Source organism: Procambarus clarkii, unplaced genomic scaffold (genome assembly GCF_040958095.1).
Source record: "Procambarus clarkii isolate CNS0578487 unplaced genomic scaffold, FALCON_Pclarkii_2.0 HiC_scaffold_186, whole genome shotgun sequence".
In the NCBI taxonomy this organism is placed as follows: Eukaryota; Metazoa; Arthropoda; class Malacostraca; order Decapoda; family Cambaridae; genus Procambarus; species Procambarus clarkii.
In genome coordinates this window covers 195,175-219,655 of record NW_027189219.1, presented here as the reverse complement: position 1 = coordinate 219,655, position 24,481 = coordinate 195,175, and the positions used below count along the sequence as shown (strand labels likewise).

The window sequence follows — 24,481 nt, the reverse complement described above, 5'->3', positions numbered from 1 at the left end:
AAGGTTAAGGTGCTGTGGGAAGGATGAGGAGCTGTGGGAAGATTGAGGAGCTGTGGGAAGCTTGAGGTGCTGTGGGAAGGTTGTGGAGCTGTGGGAAGGTTGAGGAGCTGTGGGAAGGTTGAGAAGCTGTGGGAAGGATGGGGAGCTATGGAAAGGGTGAGGAGCTGTGGGAAGGTTGAGAAGCTGTGGGAAGGTTTAGGAGCTGTGGGAAGGTTGGGAAGCTCTGGGAAAGTTAAAGAGCTGTGGGAAGGTTGAGGAGCTGTGGGAAGGTTGAGGAGCTATGAGAATGTTTAGGAGCTCTGGGAAGGTTAGGCAGCTGTGGGAGGTTGGGTATCTGTGGGAAGGTTAAAGAGCTGTGGGAAGGTTGGGGATCTGTTGGTATTTTGAGGAGCTGTGGGAAGGTTGGAGAGTTGTGGGAGGTTGGGTAGCTATTGGAAGGTTGAAGAGCTCTGGGAAGGTTGGGTAGCTGTCGGAAGGTTGGGGGAGATGTATGAAGGTTGGGGGGCTGTGGGAAGGTTGAGGAGTTGGGGGAAGGATGAGGAGCTGTGGGAAGGAAGAGGAGCTGTGGGAAGGTTCAGGAGCTGTCGAAAGGATGAGGAGCTTTGGGAAGGTTGGAGAGCTGTGGGAAGGTTGAGGAGCTTTGGGATGGCTGGGGAGCTGTGAGAAGGTTGAGGAGTTTTTGGATGGTTGAGGTGCTGTGGGATGGTTGAGGAGCTGTGGGAAGGTTAAGGAGCTGTGCGAAGGTTGAGGAGTTTTTGGATGGTTGAGGTGCTGTGGGATGGTTGAGGGGCTGTGGAAACGTTGAGGAGCTGTGTGAAGGATGAGGAGCTGTGGGAAGGTTGAGGAGCTGTGGGAAGGTTGAGGAGCTGTGAGAATGTTTAGGAGCTCTGGGAAGGTTAGGCAGCTGTGGGAAGGTTAAAAAGCTGTGGGAAGGTTGGGGACTTGTGGGAAGGTTGGGGACTTGTGGGTAGGTTGAGGAGCTGTGGGAAGGTTGGGGAGTTGTGGGAGGTTGGGTATCTGTGGGAAGGTTGAGGAGCTGTGGGAAGGATGAAGAGCTGTGGGAAGGATGAGGAGCTTTTGGAAGGTTGGGAGTTGGGGAAAGAATGAGAAGCTGTGGGAAGGAAGAGGATCTGTGGGAAGGTTCAGGAGCTGTCGGACGGTTCAGGAGGTGTCGGAAGGTTAAGGACCTGTGGGAAGGTTGGGGTGCTGTGGGAAGGCTGGGAAGCATTTAGGAAGATTGGGGAGCTGTGTGAAGGTTGGGGAGCTGAGGGAAGGTGTAGGAGCTGTGGGAAGGTTGGGGAGCTGTTGGAAGGTTGGGGAGCTGTAGGAAGGATGAGGAGCTGTGGGAAAACTGAGAAGCTGTGGGAAAGTTGAGTAGCTGTGGGAAGGGATAGAAGCTGTAGGAAGGTTAAGGAGCTTTTGGATTGTTGAGGTGTTGTGGGAAGGTTGAGGAGCTGTGGGAAGGTTAAGGGGCTGTGGGAAGGTTGAGGGGCTGTGGGAAGGATGAGAAGCTGTGGGAAGGATGAGGAGCTGTGGGAAAGTTGAGGGGCTGTGGGAAGGTTGAGGGGCTGTGGGAAGGTTGGAGAGCTGTGGGAAGTATGAGGAGCTGTGGGAAGGATTAGGAGCTGTGGGAAGAATGAGGAGCTGTGGGAAGATTGAGGTGCTGTGGGAAGTTTGAGGAGCTGTGGGAAGGTTGAGGAGCGTTGGGAAGGTTGAGAAGCTGTGGGAATGTTGTGGAGCTGTGGGAAGGTGTAGGAGCAGAGGAAGGTTGGGGAGCTGTGGGAAGGTTGTGGAGCTGTGGGAAGGTGTAGGAGCAGAGGAAGGTTGGGGAGCTGTGGGAAGGATGAGGAGCTGTGGGAAGGATGAGGAGCTGTTGGGAAGGCTGGGGAGCTGTGGGAAGGTTGGGGAGCTGTGGGAAGGAGGAGGAGCTCTGGGAAGGTTGAGAAGCTGTGGGAAGATTGAGAAGCTCTGTGAAGGTTGAAGGGCTGTGGGAAGGTTGGGTGAGGAGCTGTGGGAAGGTTGAGGAGCTTTGGGAAGGTTGGGGAGCTGTGGGAAGGTTGAGGAGCTTATGGATGGTTGAGGTTCTGTTGGAAGGTTGAGGAGCTGTGCGAAGGTTGAGGGGCTGTGGAAAGGTTGACTAGCTGTGGGAAGGATGGGGAGCTGTGGAAATGTTGACGAGCTGTGGGAGGCTTGGGGAGTTGTGAGGAGGTTGAGGAGCTATGGGAATGTTATAGAGCTATGGGAAGGGTGAGGAGCTATGGGAAGGTTGAGAAGCTGTGGTAAGGTTGAGGAGCTGTGGAAAGGTTGGGAAGCTGTGGGAAAGTTAAAGAGCTGTCGGAAGGTTGAGGAGCTGTGGGAAGGTTGAGGAGCTGTGAGAATGTTCCGGAGCTCTAGGAAGGTTAGGCAGCTGTGGGAAGGTTGGGGAGCTGTGGGAATGTCGAGGAGCTGTGGGAAGATTAAAGAGCTGTGGGAAGATTGGGAGCTGTGGGAAGGTTGGGGAGATGTGGGAGCTGGGTAGCGGGAAGGTTGAGGAGCTGTGGTAAGGTTGGGTAGCTGTTGGAATGTTGGGGAGCTGTGGGAAGGATGAGGAGCTGTGGGAAGGATGAGGAGCTGTGGGAAGGATGGGGAGCTGTGGGAAGGTTGAGGAGCTGTGGGAAGGTTCAGAGTTGGGGGAAGGATGATTAGCTGTGGGAAGGATGAGGAGCTGTGGGAAGGTTCAGGAGCTGTCGGAAGGATGGGGAGCTGTGGGAAGGTTAAGGACCTGTGGGAAGGTTGAGGGGCTGTGGGAAGGCTGGGGAGCAATTAGGAAGATTGAGGAGCTGTGGGAAGGTTGGGGAGATGTGGGAAGGTTGGGGAGCTGTGGGAAGGTGTAGGAGCAGAGGAAGGTTGGGGAGCTGTGGGAAGGATGAGGAGCTGTGGGAAGGTTGAGAAGCTGTGGGAAAGTTGAGGAGCTGTTGGAAGGTTGAGGAGCTGTGGGAAGGTTGAGGAGCTGTGGGAAGGTTGAGGAGCTTTTGGATGGTTGAGGAGCTGTGTGAAGGATGAGGAGCTGTGGGAAGGATGAGGAGCTGTGGGAAGGTTGAGGAGCTGTGGGAAAGTTTGGAGCTGGTAAGGTTGAGGAGCTGTGGGAAGGTTGGGGAGTTGTGGGAAGGTTGAAAAGCTGTGGGAATGTTGAGGAGCTTTAGGAAGGTTGAGGAGCTGTGGGAATGTTGGGGAGCTGTTGTAAAGTTGAGGAGCTGTGGAAAGGTTGAGGTACTGTGGGAAGGATGTGGAGCTGTGGGAAGGTTGGGGAGCTGTGAGAAGGCTGGGGCGCATTTGGGAAGGCTGGGGAGCTGTGGGAAGGTTGGGGAGCTGTGGGAAGGAGGAGGAGCTCTGGGAAGGTTGAGAAGCTGTGGGAAGATTGAGAAGCTGTGTGAAGGTTGAAGGGCTGAGGGAAGGTTGGAGAGCTGTGGGATGGATGAGGAGCTGTGGGAAAGATGAAGAACTGTGGGAAGGATAAGGAGCTGTGGGAAGGTTGAGGAGCTGTGAGAAGTTGAAGGTGCTGTGGGAAGTTTGTGGAGCTTTGGGAAGGTTGATGAGCTGTGGGAAGGTTGAGGAGCTTTGGGAAGGTTGGGAGCTGTGGGAAGGTTATGGAGCTGTGGGAAGGATGTGGAGCTGTGGGAAAATTGAGAAGCTATGGGAAAGTTGAGGAGCTGTGGGAAGGTTGAGATGTTGTAGGAAGGTTAAGGAGCTTTTGGATGGTTGAGGTGTTGTGGGAAGGTTGAGGAGCTGTGGGAAGGTTAAGGGGCTGTGGGAAGGTTGAGGGGCTGTGGGAAGGATGAGGAGCTGTGGGAAGGATGAGGAGCTGTGGGAAAGTTGAGCGGCTGTGGGAAGGTTGAGGGGCTGTGGGAAGGTTGGAGAGCTGTGGGAAGGATGAGGAGCTGTGGGAAGGATTAGGAGCTGTGGGAAGGATGAGGAGCTGTGGGAAGGTTGAGGTGCTGTGGGAAGTTTGAGGAGCTGTGGGAAGGTTGAGGAGCGTTGGGAAGGTTGAGAAGCTGTGGGAATGTTGTGGAGCTGTGGGAAGGTTGTGGAGCTGTGGGAAGGTTGGGGAGATGTGAGAAGGTTGAGGAGCTGTGGGAAGGTGTAGGAGCAGAGGAAGGTTGGGGAGCTGTGGGAAGGATGAGGAGCTGTGGGAAGGTTGAGAAGCTGTGGGAAAGTTGAGGAGCTGTTGGAAGGTTGAGGAGCTGTGGGAAGGTTAAGGAGCTGTGCGAAGGTTGACTAGCGGTGGGAAGGATGGGGAGCTGTGGGAGGCTTGGGGAGTTGTGAGGAGGTTGAGGAGCTGTGGGAATGTTATAGAGCTATGGGAAGGGTGAGGAGCTATGGGAAGGTTGAGAAGCTGTGGTAAGGTTGAGGAGCTGTGGGAAGGTTGAGAAGCTGTGGTAAGGTTGAGGAGCTGTGGGAAGGTTGAGAAGCTGTGGTAAGGTTGAGGAGCTGTGGATGGTTGGGAAGCTGTGGGAAAGTTAAAGAGCTGTCGGAAGGTTGAGGAGCTGTGGGAAGGTTGAGGAGCTGTGAGAATGTTCCGGAGCTCTGGGAAGATTAAAGAGCTGTGGGAAGGTTGGAGAGCTGTGGGTAGTTTGGGAGGTGTGGGAAGGTTGGGGAGATGTGGGAGTTGGGTAGCGGGAAGGTTGAGGAGCTGTGGGAAGGTTGGGTAGCTGTTGGAATGTTGGGGAGCTGTGGGAAGGATGAGGAGCTGTAGGAAGGTTGGGGAGCTGTGGGAAGGTTGAGGAGCTGTGGGAAGGTTGAGGAGCTGTGGGAAGGTTCGGAGTTGGGGGAAGGATGATTAGCTGTGGGAAGGATGAGGAGCTGTGGGAAGGTTCAGGAGCTGTCGGAAGGATGGGGAGCTGTGGGAAGGTTAAGTACCTGTGAGAAGGTTGAGGGGCTGTGGGAAGGTTGGGGAGCTGTAAGAAGGCTGGGGAGCATTTGGGAAGGCTGGGGAGCTGCGGGAAGGTTGGGGAGCTGCGGGAAGGATGAGGAGCTGTGGGAAGGTTGAGAAGCTGTGGGAAGATTGAGACGCGGTGTGCAGGTTGAAAAGCTGTGGGAAGGTTGGAGAGCTGTGGGATGGATGAGGAGCTGTGGGAAAGATGAAGAACTGTGGGAAGGAAGAGGAGCTGTAGGAAGGTTGACGAGCTGTGGGAAAGTTGAGGAGCTGTGGGAAGGTTGAGGAGCTGTGAGAAGGTTGAGGTGCTGTGGAAAGGTTGAGGAGCTGTGGGAAGGTTGAGGAGCTGTGGGAAGGTTGATGAGCTGTGGGAAGGTTGAGGTGCTGTGAGAAGGATTAGGAGCTGTGGGAAGGTTGAGGAGCTGTGAGAAGTTGAAGGTGCTGTGGGAAGTTTGTGGAGCTTTGGTAATTTTGATGAGTTGTGGGAAGGTTGAGGAGCTGTGGGAAGGTTGGGAGCTGTGGGAAGGTTATGGAGCTGTGGGAATGTTGAGGAGCTGTGGGTAGGTTGAGGAGCTGTGGGAATGTTGAGGAGCTGTGGGTAGGTTGAGGAGCTGTAGGAAGGATGGGGAGTTGTGGAAAGGTTGGGGAGCTGTGGGAAGGGTGAGGAGGTGTGGGAAAGTTGAGTAGCTGTGGTAAGATATGGGAGCTTTGGGAATGCTGGGGAGCATTTGGGAAGGTTGGGGAGCTGTGGGAAGGTTGGGGAGCTGTGGGTAGGTTGAAGAGTTGTAGGAAGTTTGGGGGGCTGTGGGAAGGATGAGGAGCTGTGGGAAGGTTGAGAAGCTTTTGGAAGAATGAGGAGCTGTGGGAAAGTTGAGGAGCTGTGTGAAGGTTGAGGATTTGTGGGAAGGTTGAGGAGCTTTGGGAAGGTTGGGGAGCTGTGGGAAGGTTTTGGAGCTTTGGGAAGGTTGAGGTGCTGTGGGAAGGTTAAGGAGCTGTGGGAAGGTTAGGGAGCTGTGGGAAGGCTGAGGAGCTGTGGAAAGGTTGAGGTGCTGTGAGAAGGATGAGGAGCTGTGGGAAGGTTGAGAGGCTGTGGGAAGGTTGAGGGGCTGTGGGAAGGATGAGGAGCTGTAGGAAGGATTAGGAGCTGTGGGAAGGTTGAGGGGCTGTGGGAAGGATGAGGAGCTGTGGGAAGGATTAGGAGCTGTGGGAAGGTTGAGGGGCTGTGGGAAGTTTGAGGGGCTGTGGGAAGGTTGGAGAGCTGTGGGAAGGATGAGGAGCTGTAGGAAATATGAGGAGCTGTGGGCAGGATGAGGAGCTGTGGGAAGGTTGAGGAGCTGTTGGAAAGTGTCCCCTTATGCGTGTGCCCCTTGTGTTAAATAGCCTGTTAATAGATCAACCCGTTCTCGCAAATTTAATAAGTCAATATTGACTTATTAAATATGTGCATAAGTGACATACTTAACATAATAGATACCCTTAAAAAGATTCATAGAAAACACCGACCTTACCTAACCTTGTTAGTATCTTAAGATAAGCATCTTATTGCTTCGTAATTACAATTATTACCTAACCTATAATAGGTATAGGTTAAGTAATAATTGTAATTACGAAGCAATAAGATGCTTATCTTAAGATACTAACAAGGTTAGGTAAGGTCGGTGTTTTCTATGAATCTTTTTAAGGGTATCTATTTTGTTTAGTATATCACCTATGCACGTAGTTAATAAGTCAATATTGACTTTACGAATTTGCGAGAACGGGTTGTAATAGATCTACCCTATCAATTCCCTTCAGAATCTTGAATGTGGTGATCATGTCCCCCCTAACTCTTCTGTCTTCCAGCGAAGCGAGTTTTAATTCCCGTAGTCTCTCCTCGTAGCTCATGCCTCTCAGCTCGGGTACTAATCTGGTAGTAAACCTTTGAACCTTTTCCAGTTTAGTCTTATTCTTGACTAGATATGGACTCCATGCTGGGGCTGCATACTCCAGGATTGGCCTGACATATGTGGTATACAAAGTTCTGAATGATTCTTTACACAAGTTTCTGAATGCCGTTCGTATGTTGGCCAGCCTGGCATATGCCGCTGATGTTATCCTCTTGATATGTGCTGCAGGAGACAGGTCTGGCGTGATATCAACCCCCAAGTCTTTTTCTTTCTCTGACTTCTGAAGAATTTTCTCTCCCAGATGATACCTTGTATCTAGCCTCCTGCTCCCTACATCTACCTTCATTACATTACATTTGGTTGGGTTAAACTCTAACAACCATTTGTTCGACCATTCCTTCAGCTTGTCTAGGTTTTTTTGAAGCCTCAAACAGTCCTCTTCTGTTTTAATCCTTCTCATAATTTTAGCATCGTCCGCAAACATTGAGAGAAATGAATCGATACCTCCGGAAGATCATTTATATCAGAAACAATATATATCAGAATCAGAATATATCAATAATACAATATATATCTATAATAATATACATATACAATAATACAATATAATACAATATATACAATATATATATATTGTAATAATACAATATATATCATATATCAGAAACAAGATAGGACCGAGTACAGAGCCCTGTGGGACTCCACTGGTGACTTCACGCCAATCGGAGGTCTCACCCCTCACCGTAACTCTCTGCTTCCTATTGCTTCCCTTATCCACTGGAGCACCTTACCAGCTACACCTGCCTGTCTCTCCAGCTTATGTACCAGCCTCTTATGCGGTACTGTGTCAAAGGCTTTCCGACAATCCAAGAAAATGCAGTCCGCCCAGCCCTCTCTTTCTTGCTTAATCTTTGTCACCTGATCGTAGAATTCTATCACGCCTGTAAGGAAAGATTTACCCTCCCTGAACCCATGTTGGCGATTTGTCACGAAGTCCCTTCTCTCCAGATGTGTTACCAGGTTTTTTCTCACGATCTTCTCCATCACCTTGCATGGTATACAAGTCACGGACACTGGCCTGTAGTTCAATGCCTCTTGCCTGTCGCCTTTTTTGTATATCGGGACCACATTCGCCGTCTTCCATATTTCTGGTAGGTCTCCCGTCTCTAGTGACTTACTATACACTATGGAGAGTGGCAAGCAAAGTGCCTCTGCACACTCTTTCAGTATCCATGGTGAGATCCCATCTGGACCAACAGCCTTTCTAACATCCAGATCCAGCAGGTGTCTCTTGACCTCCTCTCTCGTAATTTCGAACTCTTCCAAGGCCGCCTGGTTTACCTCCCTTTCTCCTAGCACAGTGACCTCACCTTGTTCTATTGTGAAGACCTCCTGGAACCTCTTGCTGAGTTCTTCACACACCTCTCTGTCATTCTCTGTATACCTTTCCTCGACTGTTCTAAGTTTCAATACCTGTTCTTTCACTGTTGTTTTCCTTCTGATGTGACTGTGGAGTAGCTTTGGTTCGGTCTTGGCTATATCATATATATTTGCTATATCATTTTCAAAATTTTTCTCTGCTTCTCTTCTCACCCTGACGTACTCATTCCTGGTTCTCTGGTGTCTCTCTCTGCTTTCTGGTGTTCTGTTATTCCGGAAGTTCCTCCACGCCCTTTTGTTCAGTTTCTTCGCTTCCATACATGCCCTATTATACCATGGATTCTTCTGTTGCCTCTTCGGATTTTTCCCTTTGGGCCGGGATGAACCTGTTTACTGCCTCCTGACACTTTTGGGAAGGTTGAGGTGCTGTGGAAAGAAGGTTGAGGAGCTGTGGGAAGGTTGAGGAGCTGTGGGAAGGTTGAGGAGCTGTGGAAAGGAGGTTGAGGAGCTGTGGGAAGTTTGAGGTGCTGTGGGAAGGTTGAGGTGCTGTGGGAAGGATTAGGAGCTGTGGGAAGGTTGAGGAGCTGTGAGAAGTTTAAGGTGCTGTGGGAAGGTTGGGGAGCTGTGGGAAGGTTGAGGAGTTGTGGGAAGGTTGAGGAGCTGTGGGAAGGTTGGGGAGCTGTGGGAAGGGTGTGGAGCTGTGGGTAGGTTGAGGAGCTGTGGGAAGGTTGAGGAGTTGTGGGAAGGGTGAGGAGCTGTGGGAAGGTTGAGGAGCTGTGGTAAGGTTGACGAGCTGTGTGAAGGTTATAGAGCTGTGGGAAGGGTGAGGAACTGTGGGAAGGTTGAGGAGCTGTGGGAAGGTTGACGAGCTGTTGGAAGGCTGGACAGCTGTGGGAAGGTTGGGGAGCTGTGGGTAGGTTGGGGAGTTTTGGGAGGTTTGGTAGCTGTTGGAAGGTTGAGGAGCTGTGGGAAGGTTGGAGAGCTGTGGGAAGATTGTGGAGCTGTGGGAAGGATGAGGAGCTGTGGGAAGGATGAGGAGCTGTGGGATGTTTGAGGAGCTTTGGGAAGGTTTAGGAGCTGAGGGAAGGTTGAGGAGCTGTGGGAAGGTTGGGGAGTTGGGGAAAGGTTGAGGAGCTGTGGGAAGGTTGAGGAGCTGTGGGAAGGTTGAGGAGCTGTGGGAAGGTTGAGGAGCTGTGGGAAGGTTGAGGAGGTGTGGGAAGGTTGAGGAGCTGTGTGAAGGTTGAGGAGCTGTGTGAAGGTTGAGGAGCTGTGGGAAGGTTGAGGAGGTGTGGGAAGGTTGAGGAGGTGTGGGAAGGTTGAGGAGGTGTGGGAAGGTTGAGGAGCTGTGGGAAGGTTGAGGAGCTGTGGGAAGGTTGAGGAGGTGTGGGAAGGTTGAGGAGCTGTGGGAAGGTTGAGGAGGTGTGGGAAGGTTGAGGAGCTGTGGGAAGGTTGAGGAGCTGTGGGAAGGTTGAGGAGGTGTGGGAAGGTTGAGGAGCTGTGGGAAGGTTGAGGAGCTGTGGGAAGGTTGAGGAGCTGTGGGAAGGTTGAGGATCTGTGGGAAGGTTGAGGAGCTGTGAGAAGGTTGAGGGGCTGTGAGAATAATACAGATGACACTGAACACTTCGCAGACTGACACTTGTTGGTACTAAATATTGATTAATGAAAGAAACATAATTTTCAGCGACAAAGTGCACATCCTATTGGTTAATTTTTGTTCTTTATTGCATTTCCAATAAAAACATATTTCTTGTCGCAAGGTAGCAAAGCTGGCAAGGAATGTACAGCATGGGAATGGAAATTTGGTATGAAGAACAAGTTCTCCCGGTTCACTCAGTACGCGCTGGACTTGCATATATCAGTGAGGATGCTTAAGCCTTACTGTTACGTTATGTTAGGTCAGAAAATGACTGCAAGAAGGCACGCTAAGCCATCACCAGCTTCATGTAACTACACTATTTCCTAAACTATCATTCCATCAGTGATCGTTCATCCTTATTATAATGTGCATTTGCCACATGCCCGCTCAATATATATATATGGAATACGCGTGAAATCATACGAAACGATCATATGAAGACTCCGACACACAGCTGGATTGTGGATCGTCTTGTACCTTACTTAATAGTAACTTAGCAATATGTAAAGTTGCAAACTAACAATAATATCTTCCAATAAATGAGTTTGTAAAGCCAGGTTCGAGATGAGCTGATATGCGATAGGAGCAGTAAGCTTCCAGTTTTATTTGAAACATCAGCACATTACTAATAAACTTTAAGTTTTATTAAAATGACAGAGTCAGAAGGAAATAATACTTGGAGAAGAGAATATATTAGTGAAGGAAAGATCCCAAGATCCTAAACAATACTTACTTGTCCCAATGAAAGCCTGGGAGTGTGGGTTTTCCCAGAGCGACGTCTGTGGGAGTGGCTGGCTGGTAAGTAGTGAAGACCCGCACCTGTGCCTGCTCCAGCTCCTGGTCTCGCCCCACGTCCTGCACCTCGCACACGCCATCTGAGTAGAGGGAATCTAGACTGTAGCACCCAGTAAAACTACCGTTAATTTCCGGTAAGAAAGAATGTCATGTTGTGTGGAGGTCAATGACCTTCGATGAGGTTAGTGAAAATATACAGGTTAGTCGGTAGCGCCAGTACCCGACCTATCGATTGTCTCCCATATTGGGTGTTAGTGACTGGCTCTTCCAAGGTCCCAGAGTTAAATGGACCACATCCATGGGTGAGTGTACTGGAGGTCAATGACAATAGTCGAAATTATGTGAAAATAGGTCTTAATAACTTTTAAAAAATTTCAGAAATAATTGGCTCTTATAGAGCACAAAGTTTTTTCTTTGTAGTGGTTAAACCCATAATTACATCTTCATACTCGCAAAGATCGTGGTAATAGATGTAACTGTTGCTCTAATTTTGAATGCCTCGGTTCTGTTGTTAATATCTTTCCTGCGGTGAGTGTTTTTGGCATGGGTGGGGAGGGGTACCTGGTTGTCCTCTCCAGGAAAACTATTTATAGCCATAATGACTGAGGAATTGCTTGGAGAAAAGCATATTTACAGTTATCCATTTTGTTACAGTTAACTTTTTGTTACTAAACTTCGTTCTGCTTTATTAGTGAAATCTCATTCCTTAAAACTTAACCTCCGTTTTTCTTCGAAAATGCCTCAGTAAACACGTGCTTCCCCGTTCATTATTACCCAACACCGTTCTTAAATTGTCAGATCGACCGTTTGATGAGATTCCCCGCATATTGCTTATGAGAAACATCGATTTACTTAAATTAGAAGTTCGTGAATGTATTAAAGTGGTAGATAACTGTAAGTATGCTTTCCTCCAAGCCATTCCGCCGGAATGGAACCATTGTTTGATGGATTATTGTTATACTACTTTGAGGTCTGCCTGCAGAAAGGTGAGTACTAAACTGCATTTCAAATTGAAGAGACTTTTTCAACAAAGTAACTGGAGTAAACACTCCAACCGGGATTTTGTTATCAACCTCTCGGATAGACAACTTGATTATGATACGATTGCTGCATTAGGATATGGACTGAGTTTTGCCACATCTAGTGGGACAGTTAATTCTGTAGATATAAGGTTTCTGTAATCTCGAAAAGTATAGTGATGAATCAGTTGAAGATATTAAAAATGTGTGCAAAGGTATGATGAATGGCGTTTTACTTAACAATTCTCTTCCTAATTGTCCAAGGCGATTTATTCATATGTACAAAAATCTCAAAAAAGTTAACTCATTACATATTGCCAAGGCTGATAAGTCAAATGCAGTAGTTATTATGAATAAGGATGGCTATGTCCGAAAAATGGAGTTACTCTTGGAAGATTGGGTACTTACTTATTGGTTAACAGAGATTCTACTGAAAAAGAAGTGATCACACATTTTAACAAAACTCTCAAAACTCTCAAAAAGAGCTGATTTCTAGGCTAACAAGTCGATCTCCCTCCCTACCTTACATGTATGGTCTAATAAAAACCCATAAAACATATAATCCAGCTAGACCGATTATTAGTTCAATTGGTTCGGCGGCTTATAAACTCTCTGTGGTTGGTCAAAGTTTTGTGTCCTATAGTTGGTACTATTTCCAACTCACACTTAAGAAACAATGTAGACTTAATTAATACGCTATCCACACTAAATTTGAATTTTGATTTTAAACTAGTAAGTTTTGACGTGACCGCTTTATTCACTAAAGTACCTGTTGATGATTTGTTATAATTCCTACATGAGGAACTGCCTAAATATAATTTGAGCTTGCAGATTAATAGTGTGTTGGAACTTACCAAATTATGTATAAAAGACAACTATTTCAGTTTCAATGGAAAAAGTTTCCAACAAACATTTGAAATGGCGATGGGCAATCCCCTTTCCACAGTTTTGAGCAGTTGGTATATGAGTTCTTTGAATAAAAAATCTTATCCAGGATTATCCCCTCTAATGTTATTTGGTTTAGATATATAGATGATATTTTGCTTAATGCCGAATGACCATGACCAAATTGGTTTTCTTAATGAACTTAAATCTTTGGTACCTTCAATAAAATTCACATGTGAGAATGAGACGAATGATACTTCGCCGTTTTCGGACATTATGATTCATAGTCAATAGAAGGTTCAAATTTAATGTGTATAGGAAACCTACCAACGTGGGGTCGTTTGTTCATTATTATTCGAATCATCATAGTAAAGTTAAACAGGCAGTATTTTCAGAAATGATTCTTCGAGCATTGAAAGGTATGCAGCGTTGAGTTTTTTGATGAAGAGATTGCTAAAATATATGAAATTGGGAAGAGTTTACAATATCCTAAGATGTGTTTGGATTGTTTGTTTTGGGCACGCTAAACGTACATTTTATAATCACGTCCCAAAACGAAACTAGAAATTAGAAACTCATTGGTGGCACCTTATGCGGTGGGACTTGAGAAACTTTCTCCATTTTTTAAGAACCTTAATATCAACTTGGTGTTCACTAATAATACTATCAAGTCCAATTTAATAAAAAAAAAAACTCCCCTGGTACAGCAGGTTGCGTGCATTCGATTACCTGCAATGATTGTGAGTCTGTGTATCTAGGACAAACAGTAAAATCCTCACAATTACGTATGTCTCAACATGCTTATAGTATAAGAACTGCCGAAACATCTAATGCCTTGTATCTACACACAAGTTCGTGTGATTACACGATTAATTGGGATGGGGCGATAAGCATTACCAATTGCAAAGGCTTTGTGGAACGGAATTTGATTGCGACTGCCTTAATCAGTCATTGTCCAAATCTTCTCAATGTTAGTACTGGTATGTACAAACTTGACCTAATTTTAAGTTACAATATTGCACAACAGTTTAAGAAAAAGCTATGATAGGGAGAGTTACAATGTCTCATAACAATATTATATTCATATATTTTATGTGTGTTCAATGAGGCTTTTTATTTCATCTTTTTTTCGTACCGCCCGAATCCTTCTGACCATTCTAAGCTAATCAATATCTTTTTCTGGTTAATTCTTTTTCAGGGGATGGTGGTTAGACTCTAGTGGTAGCCTCCACTCTCCCGTTGTGATTTATTTTAGCCTGATGTTGATAACGGCCTTGATCGGGTGAATTTGACGTTCATCTTCCTTTTCCATTTTTCTGTGGATTTTTCCGTATATACATATATATATATACATATATATATATATATATATATATATATATATATATATATATATATATATATATATATTTTTTTTTTCTTGGGTACCACCTCTGGTGCAAGTGTAGGGACCCATAGCCTCGGAGAAGAAAATAAAGAGTACTCAGAGAAGACCGTGTGGATCCTCACTGAACACTTTGATATTTTCTTCTCCTACCACCCCTATTCTTTTGGTATGTGTGTATATTTATCTAACTTTATTTGAAAATGTCATTACACAAAAAAAGTTACAATATTGATTACATGCAGGGTGCAAGGCTGCTTGTCACAAGTTGTAAAGCTCCTCCAGCTCCTCAGATGGCGGGCAGGAACCATGGATGCAGTGAGCATTTCCTCTCTAGATTGCCACACTAAGGCGCTGAAAAAGAAAACTGGCAGCTCTAGGGTCTCTAGTTGTTTCGATTAGCTTAGACCCCAACTCCTTCAAAAAGCTAGCAGCACTTTTACCCCAGGCACCAAGTGTCTCTGAGGCAATGGGGACAAAATTGTAGTGGTGCTCAAGGTCTCTGTATTTACATGACTTGGCCGTAATTTACTCCGTATTTACGTGACATTTACGTATATATATATATATATATATATATATATATATATATATATATATATATATATATATATATATATATATATATATATATATATGTCGTACCTAGTAGCCAGAACTCACTTCTCAGCCTACTATTCAAGGCCCGATTTGCCTAATAAGCCAAGTTTTCCTGAATTAATATATTTACTATAATTTTTTTCTTATGAAATGATAAAGCAACCCTTTTCTCTATGTATGAGGTCAATTTTTTTTTATTGGAGTTAAAATTAACGTAGATATATGACCGAACCTAACCAACCCTCCCTAACCTAACCTAACCTATATTTATAGGTAAGGTTAGGTTAGGTAGCCAAAAAAAGCTAGGTTAGGTTAGGTTAGGTAGGTTAGGTAGACGAAAAAACATTAATTCATGAAAACTTGGCTTATTAGGCAAATCGGGCCTTGAATAGTAGGCTGAGAAGTGCGTTCTGGCTATTAGGTACGACATATATATATATATATATATATATATATATATATGTCGTACCTAGTAGCCAGAACGCACTTCTCAGCCTACTATGCAAGGCCCGATTTGCCTAATAAGCCAAGTTTTCCTGAATTAATATTTTTTCTCTAATTTTTTTCTTATGAAATGATAAAGCTACCCATTTCATTATGTATGAGATCAATTTTTTTTTATTGGAGTTAAAATTAACGTAGATATATGACCGAACCTAACCAACCCTACCTAACCTAACCTAACCTATCTTTATAGGTTAGGTTAGGTTAGGTAGCCGAAAAAGTTAGGTTAGGTTAGGTTAGGTAGGTTAGATAGTCGAAAAACAATTAATTCATGAAAACTTGGCTTATTAGGCAAATCGGGCCTTGCATAGTAGGCAGAGAAGTGCGTTCTGGCTACTAGGTACGACATATATATATATATATATATATATATATATATATATATATATGTCGTACCTAGTAGCCAGAAGGCACTTCTCAGCCTACTATGCAAGGCCCGATTTGCCTAATAAGCCAAGTTTTCATGAATTAATTGTTTTTCGACTACCTAACCTACCTAACCTAACCTAACCTAACTTTTTCAGCTACCTAACCAAACCTAACCTATAAAGATAGGTTAGGTTAGGTTAGGTAGGGTTGGTTAGGTTCGGTCATATATCTACGTTAATTTTAACTCCAATAAGAAAAAATTGACCTCATACATAATGAAATTGGTAGCTTTATCATTTCATAAGAAAAAAATTAGAAAAAATATATTAATTCAGGAAAACTTGGCTTATTAGGCAAATCGGGCCTTGCATAGTAGGCCAAAAAGTGAGTTCTGGCTACTAGGTACGACATATATATATATATATATATATATATATATATATATATATATATATGTCGTACCTAGTAGCCAGAACGCACTTCTCAGCCTACTATGCAAGGACCGATTTGCCTAATAAGCCAAGTTTTACTGAAATAATATATTTTAAAAGAAAAATTTCTTATGAAATGATAAAGCTACCCATTTCATTATGTATGAGGTCAATTTTTTTTTATTGGAGTTAAAATTAACGTAGATATATGACCGAACCTAACCAACCCTACCTAACCTAACCTAACCTATCTTTATAGGTTAGGTTAGGTTTGGTAGCCGAAAAAGTTAGGTTAGGTTAGGTTAGGTAGGTTAGGTAGTCGAAAAACAATTATTTCATGAAAACTTGGCTTATTAGGCAAATCGGGCCTTGCATAGTAGGCGTAGAAGTGCGTTCTGGCTACTAGGTACGACATATATATATATATATATATGTCGTACCTAGTAGCCAGAACTCACTTCTCAGCCTACTATGCAAGGCCAGATTTGCCTAATAAGCCAAGTTTTACTGAATTAATATATTTTCTCTAATTTTTTTCTTATGAAATGATAAAGCTACCCATTTCATTATGTATGAGGTCAATTTTTTTTTATTGGAGTTAAAATTAACGTAGATATATGACCGAACCTAACCAACCCTACCTAACCTAACCTAACCTAACCTAACTTTTTCGGTCATATTTAATAATATATATATATATATATATATATATATATATATATATATATATATATATATATATATATATATATATATATATATATATATATATATATTTATAGTTATGGCAGCTACTACTGTTATGGCAGTTTAGTTATGGCAGCTACTGGAAGGTAGTTGTGCTTTCTGGGTTTGAGGCCCACTGGTGGGTGTTGTCCAAAGATTGTTAATCTTCACTTGTGGTTTATGCAAGTGTAGGCTTATATATATATATATATATATATATATATATATATATATATATATATATATATATATATATATATATATATATATATATATGTATATATATATATATATATATATATATATATATATATATACATATATATACATATATATACATATATATATACATATATATATATATATATATATATATATATATATATATATACATATATATACATATATATATACATATATATATACATATATATATACATATATTTATATATATATATATATATATATATATATATATATATATATATATATATATATATATATTTATATATATATATATATATATATATATATATATATATATGTATATATAAATGTATATATATATATGTATATATATGTATATATATGTATATGTATATATATATATATATATATATATATATATATATATATATATATACATATATATATATATATATATATATATATATATATATATATATATATATATATATATATATATATATATATATATATATATATATATAAGCCTACACTTGCATAAACCACAAGTGAAGATTAACAATCTTTGGACAACACCCACCAGTGGGCCTCAAACCCAGAAAGCACAACTACCTTCCAGTAGCTGCCATAACTAGTACGCCTTAACCCACTACACCATCAGACACCTCAAATATCTCCACTTCCCGAGGGCACTAGACAAGTGAGAGGTTACTCTGCGTTTTTCATCAAGCCACTGTCAATGTGAGAGAACTCGTGTCCATGCTATAAGCCTATACTTGCATAAACCACAAGTGAAGATTAACAATCTTTGGACAACACCCACCAGTGGGCCTCGAACCCAGAAAGCACAACTACCTTCCAGTAGCTGCCATAACTAGTACACCTTAACCCACTATACCATCAGACCCTACAAAAGAAGTAGAGACTTCGAGATATATATACACCTCAAATATCTCCACTTCCCGAGGGCACTAGACAAGTGCCCTCTGTTGGCATTGAGACACATTCCTATGTTCGTTTCCTTAGTGTAGACTGCAGTGTGGAAACCTCCGCTCTTTTCCATGACTGTTACATCTAGAAAGGGCAGCTTCCCATTCTTTGCCATCTCGTAAGTGAAACGCAGCACGGAACTCCGCTCAAATGCCTCCTTCAGCTCCTGCAGATGTCTGACATCAGGTACCTGTGTAAAAATGTCGTCAACATACCTGCAGTATATGGTCGGTTTCAAGTTCATGTCGACTAAGACTTTTTGCTCGATGGTACCCATGTAGAAGTTTGCAAACAGGACACCTAGGGGAGAACCCATGGCGACCCCATCTACTTGCTTATACATGTGCCCATCCGGGCTCAAGAAGGGTGCCTCTTTAGTACAAGCTTGGAGTAGTTTCCTTAGGATATTTTCTGGTATGTCAAGAGGAGTACAGGCTGGATCACGATACACTCTGTCGGCTATCATCCCGATTGTCTCGTCCACTGGTACGTTGGTGAACAGCGATTCTATGTCCAACGAGGCTCTTATTCCTGTGGCCCGTGTGCCCCGCAGTAAGTCAACAAATTCCTTTGGCGACTTCAGGCTGAAGGCGCAAGGGACATAAGGAGTCAGCAGGCCGTTGAGTCGCTTCGCTAGTCTGTACGTGGGTGTGGGTATCTGGCTAATGATTGGCCGAAGTGGGTTTCCAGGCTTGTGTGTCTTGACATTTCCATACGCATATCCAGGTTTATATTCTCCAATAATCTTTGGCAGGTGGAGTCCTGATTTCTTGGCGTTCACAGTTTCGATTAGTTTGTTGACCTTTGCTTTCAATTCGGCTGTAGTGTCCTTCGTTACCCTTTAGAATTTAGTTTGGTCAGAGAGTATGAGGTTCATTTTCGCCAGATATTCGTCTTTTTTAAGAATGACGTATATTGGCGACTTGTCACCTCTCCTGACAACTATCTTCTTGTTCTCACGAAGGCTTTTGGCTGCCGCTTTGAGCTCGGAGGACAGTATGGTGCTTCTGTAATTGCCTCGATTCTTTCCTCCTTCCGCAATAAGTTCTGCTTGTAAGGTATCTTTGGTAGTGACCTTCTTTTGTGTCTCGAGGTCGAATATGTCGTCCAACAGAATTTCCAACTCCACTTTCCGGGCCATCTCACTCGGTCTGGACATAACGTGACAGTTTATGCCCAGAATAAGGAGAGTGACTTGGTCCTCTGTGAGGTTAATTCCTGCAAGGTTCAGGAAGCCATCTCTTGGTCGTGGAATTGCCATAGGTCCTCCATATTCGCAATTCCACGACCAAGAGATGGCTTCCTGAACCTTGCAGGAATTAACCTCACAGAGGACCAAGTCACTCTCCTTATTCTGGGCATAAACTGTCACGTTATGTCCAGACCGAGTGAGATGGCCCGGAAAGTGGAGTTGGAAATTCTGTTGGACGACATATTCGACCTCGAGACACAAAAGAAGGTCACTACCAAAGATACCTTAACGTCATATATCTACGTTAATTTTAACTCCAATTAAAAAAAATTGACCTCATACATAATGAATTGGGTAGGTTTATCATTTCATAAGAAAAAAAGTAGAGAAAATATATTAATTCAGGAAAACTTGGCTTATTAGGCAAATCAGGCCTTGCATAGTAGGCTGAGAAGTACGTTCTGGCTACTAGGTACGACATATATATATATATATATATATATATATATATATATATATATATATATATATATGTCGTACCTAGTAGCCAGAACTCACTTCTCAGCCTACTATGCAAGGCCCAATTTGCCTAATAAGCCAAGTTTTCACGAATTAATTGTTTTTCGACTACCTAACCTACCTAACCTAACCTAACCTAACTTTTTTGGCTACCTAACCTAACCTAACCTATAAAGATAGGTTAGGTTAGGTTAGGTAGGGTTGGATAGGTTCGGTCATATATCTACGATAATTTTAACTGCAATAATTTTTTTTTTATCTCATACATTATGAAATGGGTAGCTTTATCATTTCATAAGAAAAAAAATAGAAAAAATATATTAATTCAGGAAAACTTGGCTTATTAGGCAAATTAGGCCTTGCAAAGTAGGCTGAGAAGTGCGTTCTGGCTACTAGGTACGACATATATATATATATATATATGTCGTACCTAGTAGCCAGAACTCACTTCTCAGCCTACTATGCAAGGCCAGATTTGCCTAATAAGCCTAGTTTTCATGAATTAAAGTTTTTTCGACTACCTAACCTACCTAATCTAACCTAACCTAACGTTTTCGGCTACCTTCTTATGATGAAGGAAAGTGAAAAGCCATGCAACCTCCGAAGAGACAACTAACACAACACCTATACCCCCTATTAGACTATTTTACAGGAACTTCTTTTCCACAGCTCATAAAACAGAGAAAAGGGTCCTGAAAGATATTGTTAATAGAAACGTTATCCCTACAGACAAAAATCAGAGGATACAACTGACGATTTACTATAAAACCAGAAAAACGGCCAGCCTATTCATGAGAAACTCTCCAGACACAAAACAGAACGCTTTAAAAGAGACTAACGTCGTCTATGCCTTCAAATGCCCACTTGGGGACTGTAAGCTCCAAAAAACCCAGTATATAGGCAAGACAACAACATCTCTTTCTAGGCGTTTAACGATGCATAAACAACAGGGCTCCATTAAGGAACATATAATCTCTTCCCATAACCAAACCATCGCCAGAGAAATCCTAGTAAACAACACAGAAATCATCGATAGATACAGCGATAGCAGGCGGCTTGACGTTTGCGAGGCACTACACATCAAGAAGTCAACACCAGCAATCAACAGCCAATTATTGCACAACTATATTCTACCCACCTCAAGACTCCGCTCCAATATAGAAGCATCAAGAAATATGGACCAATAGGCTTTCTACAAACACTTCTATTCAATACCCATTGTTTCTGTTCTGTCTTGTGTTGATACTTTTAATACCCTATTAATATCCCCTAGTGTTCTGTCTTGTGTTAATGCCACATCACCCTTCCCACCTCACTCAAATGTAATGCCACATCACCCTTCCCACCTCACTCAAATGTAGATATAAAATCAGGGAAATGCAAGTTCTAATCAGTTGTGTATTTGTGAAGTCTTTGAAAATGTAATAAGTTTTACGAAACGCGCCCGTGTCGCGTCAGACTAGAAATAAAAATGAATTTTGGAGAAGTGATTTTTGATTTACCTCCAACAGTGAAGCGTAATGTACGAAAGATTGAGAAAATTCGTGTTAGAATTATTAATCTTACTTTTTCGGTCATATTTAATAATATATGTCTACAGGAAAGACTGCTACCAAAATATACTAATGTTAAAGTGCACGACCCAGCAGCAAGGAATCAAGCCTTCACGATAAAATATATATATATATATACACATATCTATGTAAATAAAAATAGAAATGTTTGTTTGTTCAAAATATATATTTTTATATCTCCGAAAGTTCTTCACTGATTGCTTTGAAATTTTCACACAACGTCCCATTCGCCTCGGAGCGGGTTTCTATATACATACTATATAAATGTGACGTCTGTGACGGGGAAAAACGTGTATTTTTTTAAAAACTGTGTTTTTCATGTGTTTTTAATGTGAGGGAAATCTTCGAAACCTCTTTACCGATTGCTCTGAAATTTTGATACAACGTTGCATTCGAATAGGCGCGTCTTTTTACCTATGTACTATGTACATGTCTCACTTGTGACAGAGAAAAACATGTTTTTTTCTGAAAAACAGCGCCATCTGTTGGACGTAAGAATAACACACGATGTAATCTCTGAAAGCTCTTCACCGATTGCTTTGAAATTTTAACACAACGTTGCATTCGAATAGGCGCATCTTTTAATAGACCTACTATAATGATGCTACCCCTGTGACAGGTAGAAACATGCGTTTTTGTTATACAGCACCATCTGTTGCTCATAATGGCAACATGTACGCAATATTAAATGTCACAAAATCCATTTCAATATTTCCAATTGCATTGATAAATTTTATTTTCATAGATTTAAATTTATTTTATTTTTAAGTGAATTATTTTGTGTGATAGTGTTTTGGAATTGAGCTGTGTTGTTTACCATACTATTTTATTTCGTAAGTATAAGTATAGATGCCACACCTGTGACAGGTAAAACTATGCTATTCTTGAAAAACAGCGCCATCTGTTGCATGAAGGAGCAATACACATGATATACTAGATATGTTACAATTCCATTTCAATGTTTCTGATTGCATTGATAAATGGAATTTTAATAGATTTTGATTTATTTTCATTTTGATTTAATAATTTTGTGTGAATTGCATTGAATTTCATTGGAACTGAGCTGTTTTGTTTACCAGACAGTTAATTTCGTGAGTATGTACCCCCCCCCCTATTAGACTATTTTACAGGAACTTCTTTTCCACAGCTCATAAAACGGAGGAAAGGGTCCTGAGTGATATTGTTAATAGAAACGTTATCCCTACAGACAAAAATCAGAAGATACAATTGACGATTTACTATAAAACCAAGAAAACGGCCAATCTACTCATGAGAAACTCTCCAGGCTCAAAGCAGAACGCTTTAAAAGAGACCAATGTCGTCTATGCCTTCAAATGGACTGTAAGCTTCAAAGAACACAGTATATAGGCAAGACAACAACATCTCTTTCCAGGCGATTAACGATGCATAAGCAACAGGGCTCCATTAAGGAACATATAATCTCTTCCCACAACCAGACCATCACCAGAGAAGTCTTAACAAAAAACACGGAAATCATCGATAGATACAGCAATAGCAGGCGGCTTGACATCTGCGAGGCACTACACATTAAGAAGTCAACACCAGCAATCAACAGCCAATTAATGCACAACTATATTCTACCCACTTCAAGACTTCGCTCCAATATAGAAGCATCAAGAAATATGGGCCAATAGGCCCTTTGCAGTTACTTCCATTCTTCCCTTTAACTTACCAATATTATACCCATTGTTTCGTGTTCTGTCTTGTGTTGAAAGTTTGTTTTCACCTCATCCAAAACTGTTGTAACATATCACCTCACCCAAATGCAGGTATAAAATGAAATCGTTTTAAACTCTGTGTGGGGAAGACATCTCCCGTCCACGAGGCTAACCCTAGCTCGTGCTTCTTGCCCCGCTCCTGTGCTAGGTAAGTTACAGGCTCACCATAGCCCGTGCTACTTGGAACTTGTTCCGAGTAGCTTAATCTATAACAACAACAACAACAAACTCAGTGTAGTGTTTGCAGGTTATAGTTGTGTGTGTGTAAACTAAAGTCTTTGAAAATGTAATAAGTTATTAGGAAACGCGTTCATGTGTCGCGTCAGACTAGAAATAAAAATGAATTTTGGAGAATTGATTTTTCAATTGTCATCGACGGTGAAAAGAAACATAAGAAATATTGAGAAAATTCGTGTTATATTTAATATATAACACGAATAATATATATACTTTCTCGGTCACTTATATATATATATATATATATATATATATATATATATATATATATATATATATATATTGTGACGATAATCTCCTTCAAGAGATTGAGCCTGCTCTTCCCTCCACAATTACGTCGTTGTGGTTATATAAAACGACTATGGAAGACATGTCCAACAACGACAACAACACCAGCAAGGCTTGCCAGGGTGAGCAAAAACGTATGCAGCCAGCCACCTGTTCGAACCCAAACCACCAAACTACATGTTGATCGCTGCCGGCTCCGCTGATTGGTCGCCGGTCTGGCTGCACCTGCACTCGCCCCCCCATACTACTTGATGTCTGGGGTCGCCCCAACCTCGGACTTCAGAATGTTCAGTGCTCTCATTGTCACCACTCCTCCCGGCTAGACGCTAGCGTGTACTGAGAGAAGTGGTGGCTTTAAGCCAATATTCCAGCTCCTCCCATTTACTTTTGTATTGCACTTCTTGTTATTTTGCCTTAACGTAACTTTTCATTGTGTCATCTAATTATTCTTATTATTTTGATTGATTTTATTATAAGAATTTGTTTGTGCATTTTATTCATGTTTTGATTTAATTAACGTAATTAAAATTTCATTGTTAAAGTTTACTTGTGTTTTGTGTGTCTTCTCCTTACCTTACCACAGACGAAGTTCCAGTTTTTTCTATTTTTTTTTATAACTATGTGACGAGGCCATACCCCTAGCCTTAAACAGCCGAACACCAACGCGTTACCGTCACAAGTTATATGGGGGCCTGTCCTAGGAGCTTCACTCAGGTACTGGTGCCAAGTGGTAATTTATGGTAAGCGTATTTAACTTTGTTAACGTAGCTTTACTATTTTTCATATTCAATTTCATTTTTTATAAGGTGCGGTGTATTGTGCATTACGAGAGTAACATATAGTGAAGGTGAGACAACTTTGGATTACGTGGTGACTGTAGGCCGCAGTCATACTCTTAATTGGTCATCTCTCCCTCCTTGTTATTACTCGTGTTTACCATCTATGTCCCTTGAATATTTCTCATTCTGACAGATCATCATATTGGTACCCTGGTACTGTGGTCTGCCCCGGGTCAAGAGTACCCAATCTTCTGCAATCTGACTGTAGGAGGACAAAGAGGGCCATAGTTCCTCTAGCTCGAACTTTAGTTGCTGAATTGGGACCTCAGCAGCAGTTCTCGTCACAAGTTGACACCTCGCACCCCTACACGTCAGTCAGAGATGATGATACATACAACGGTAGGGAATTAGGTTATTTTTTCAGAGCAC

The 24,481-nt window shown here is 42.5% G+C and overlaps 1 protein-coding gene across 1 annotated transcript in view; it reads right to left on the bottom strand.

The window, feature by feature from the left end:
* Positions 1–24,481, bottom strand: part of LOC138361124 (mucin-2-like) — a 41,942-nt gene that overhangs the window by 4,536 nt on the left and 12,925 nt on the right. The window contains exons 2-3 of the mRNA XM_069320564.1: positions 10,548–10,689; positions 4,897–5,847 (exon numbers count right to left, since the gene is read on the bottom strand). Coding sequence (XP_069176665.1) covers positions 4,897–5,847; positions 10,548–10,689 — 1,093 coding nt within the window. The remainder of the gene's footprint in view (positions 1–4,896; positions 5,848–10,547; positions 10,690–24,481) is intronic.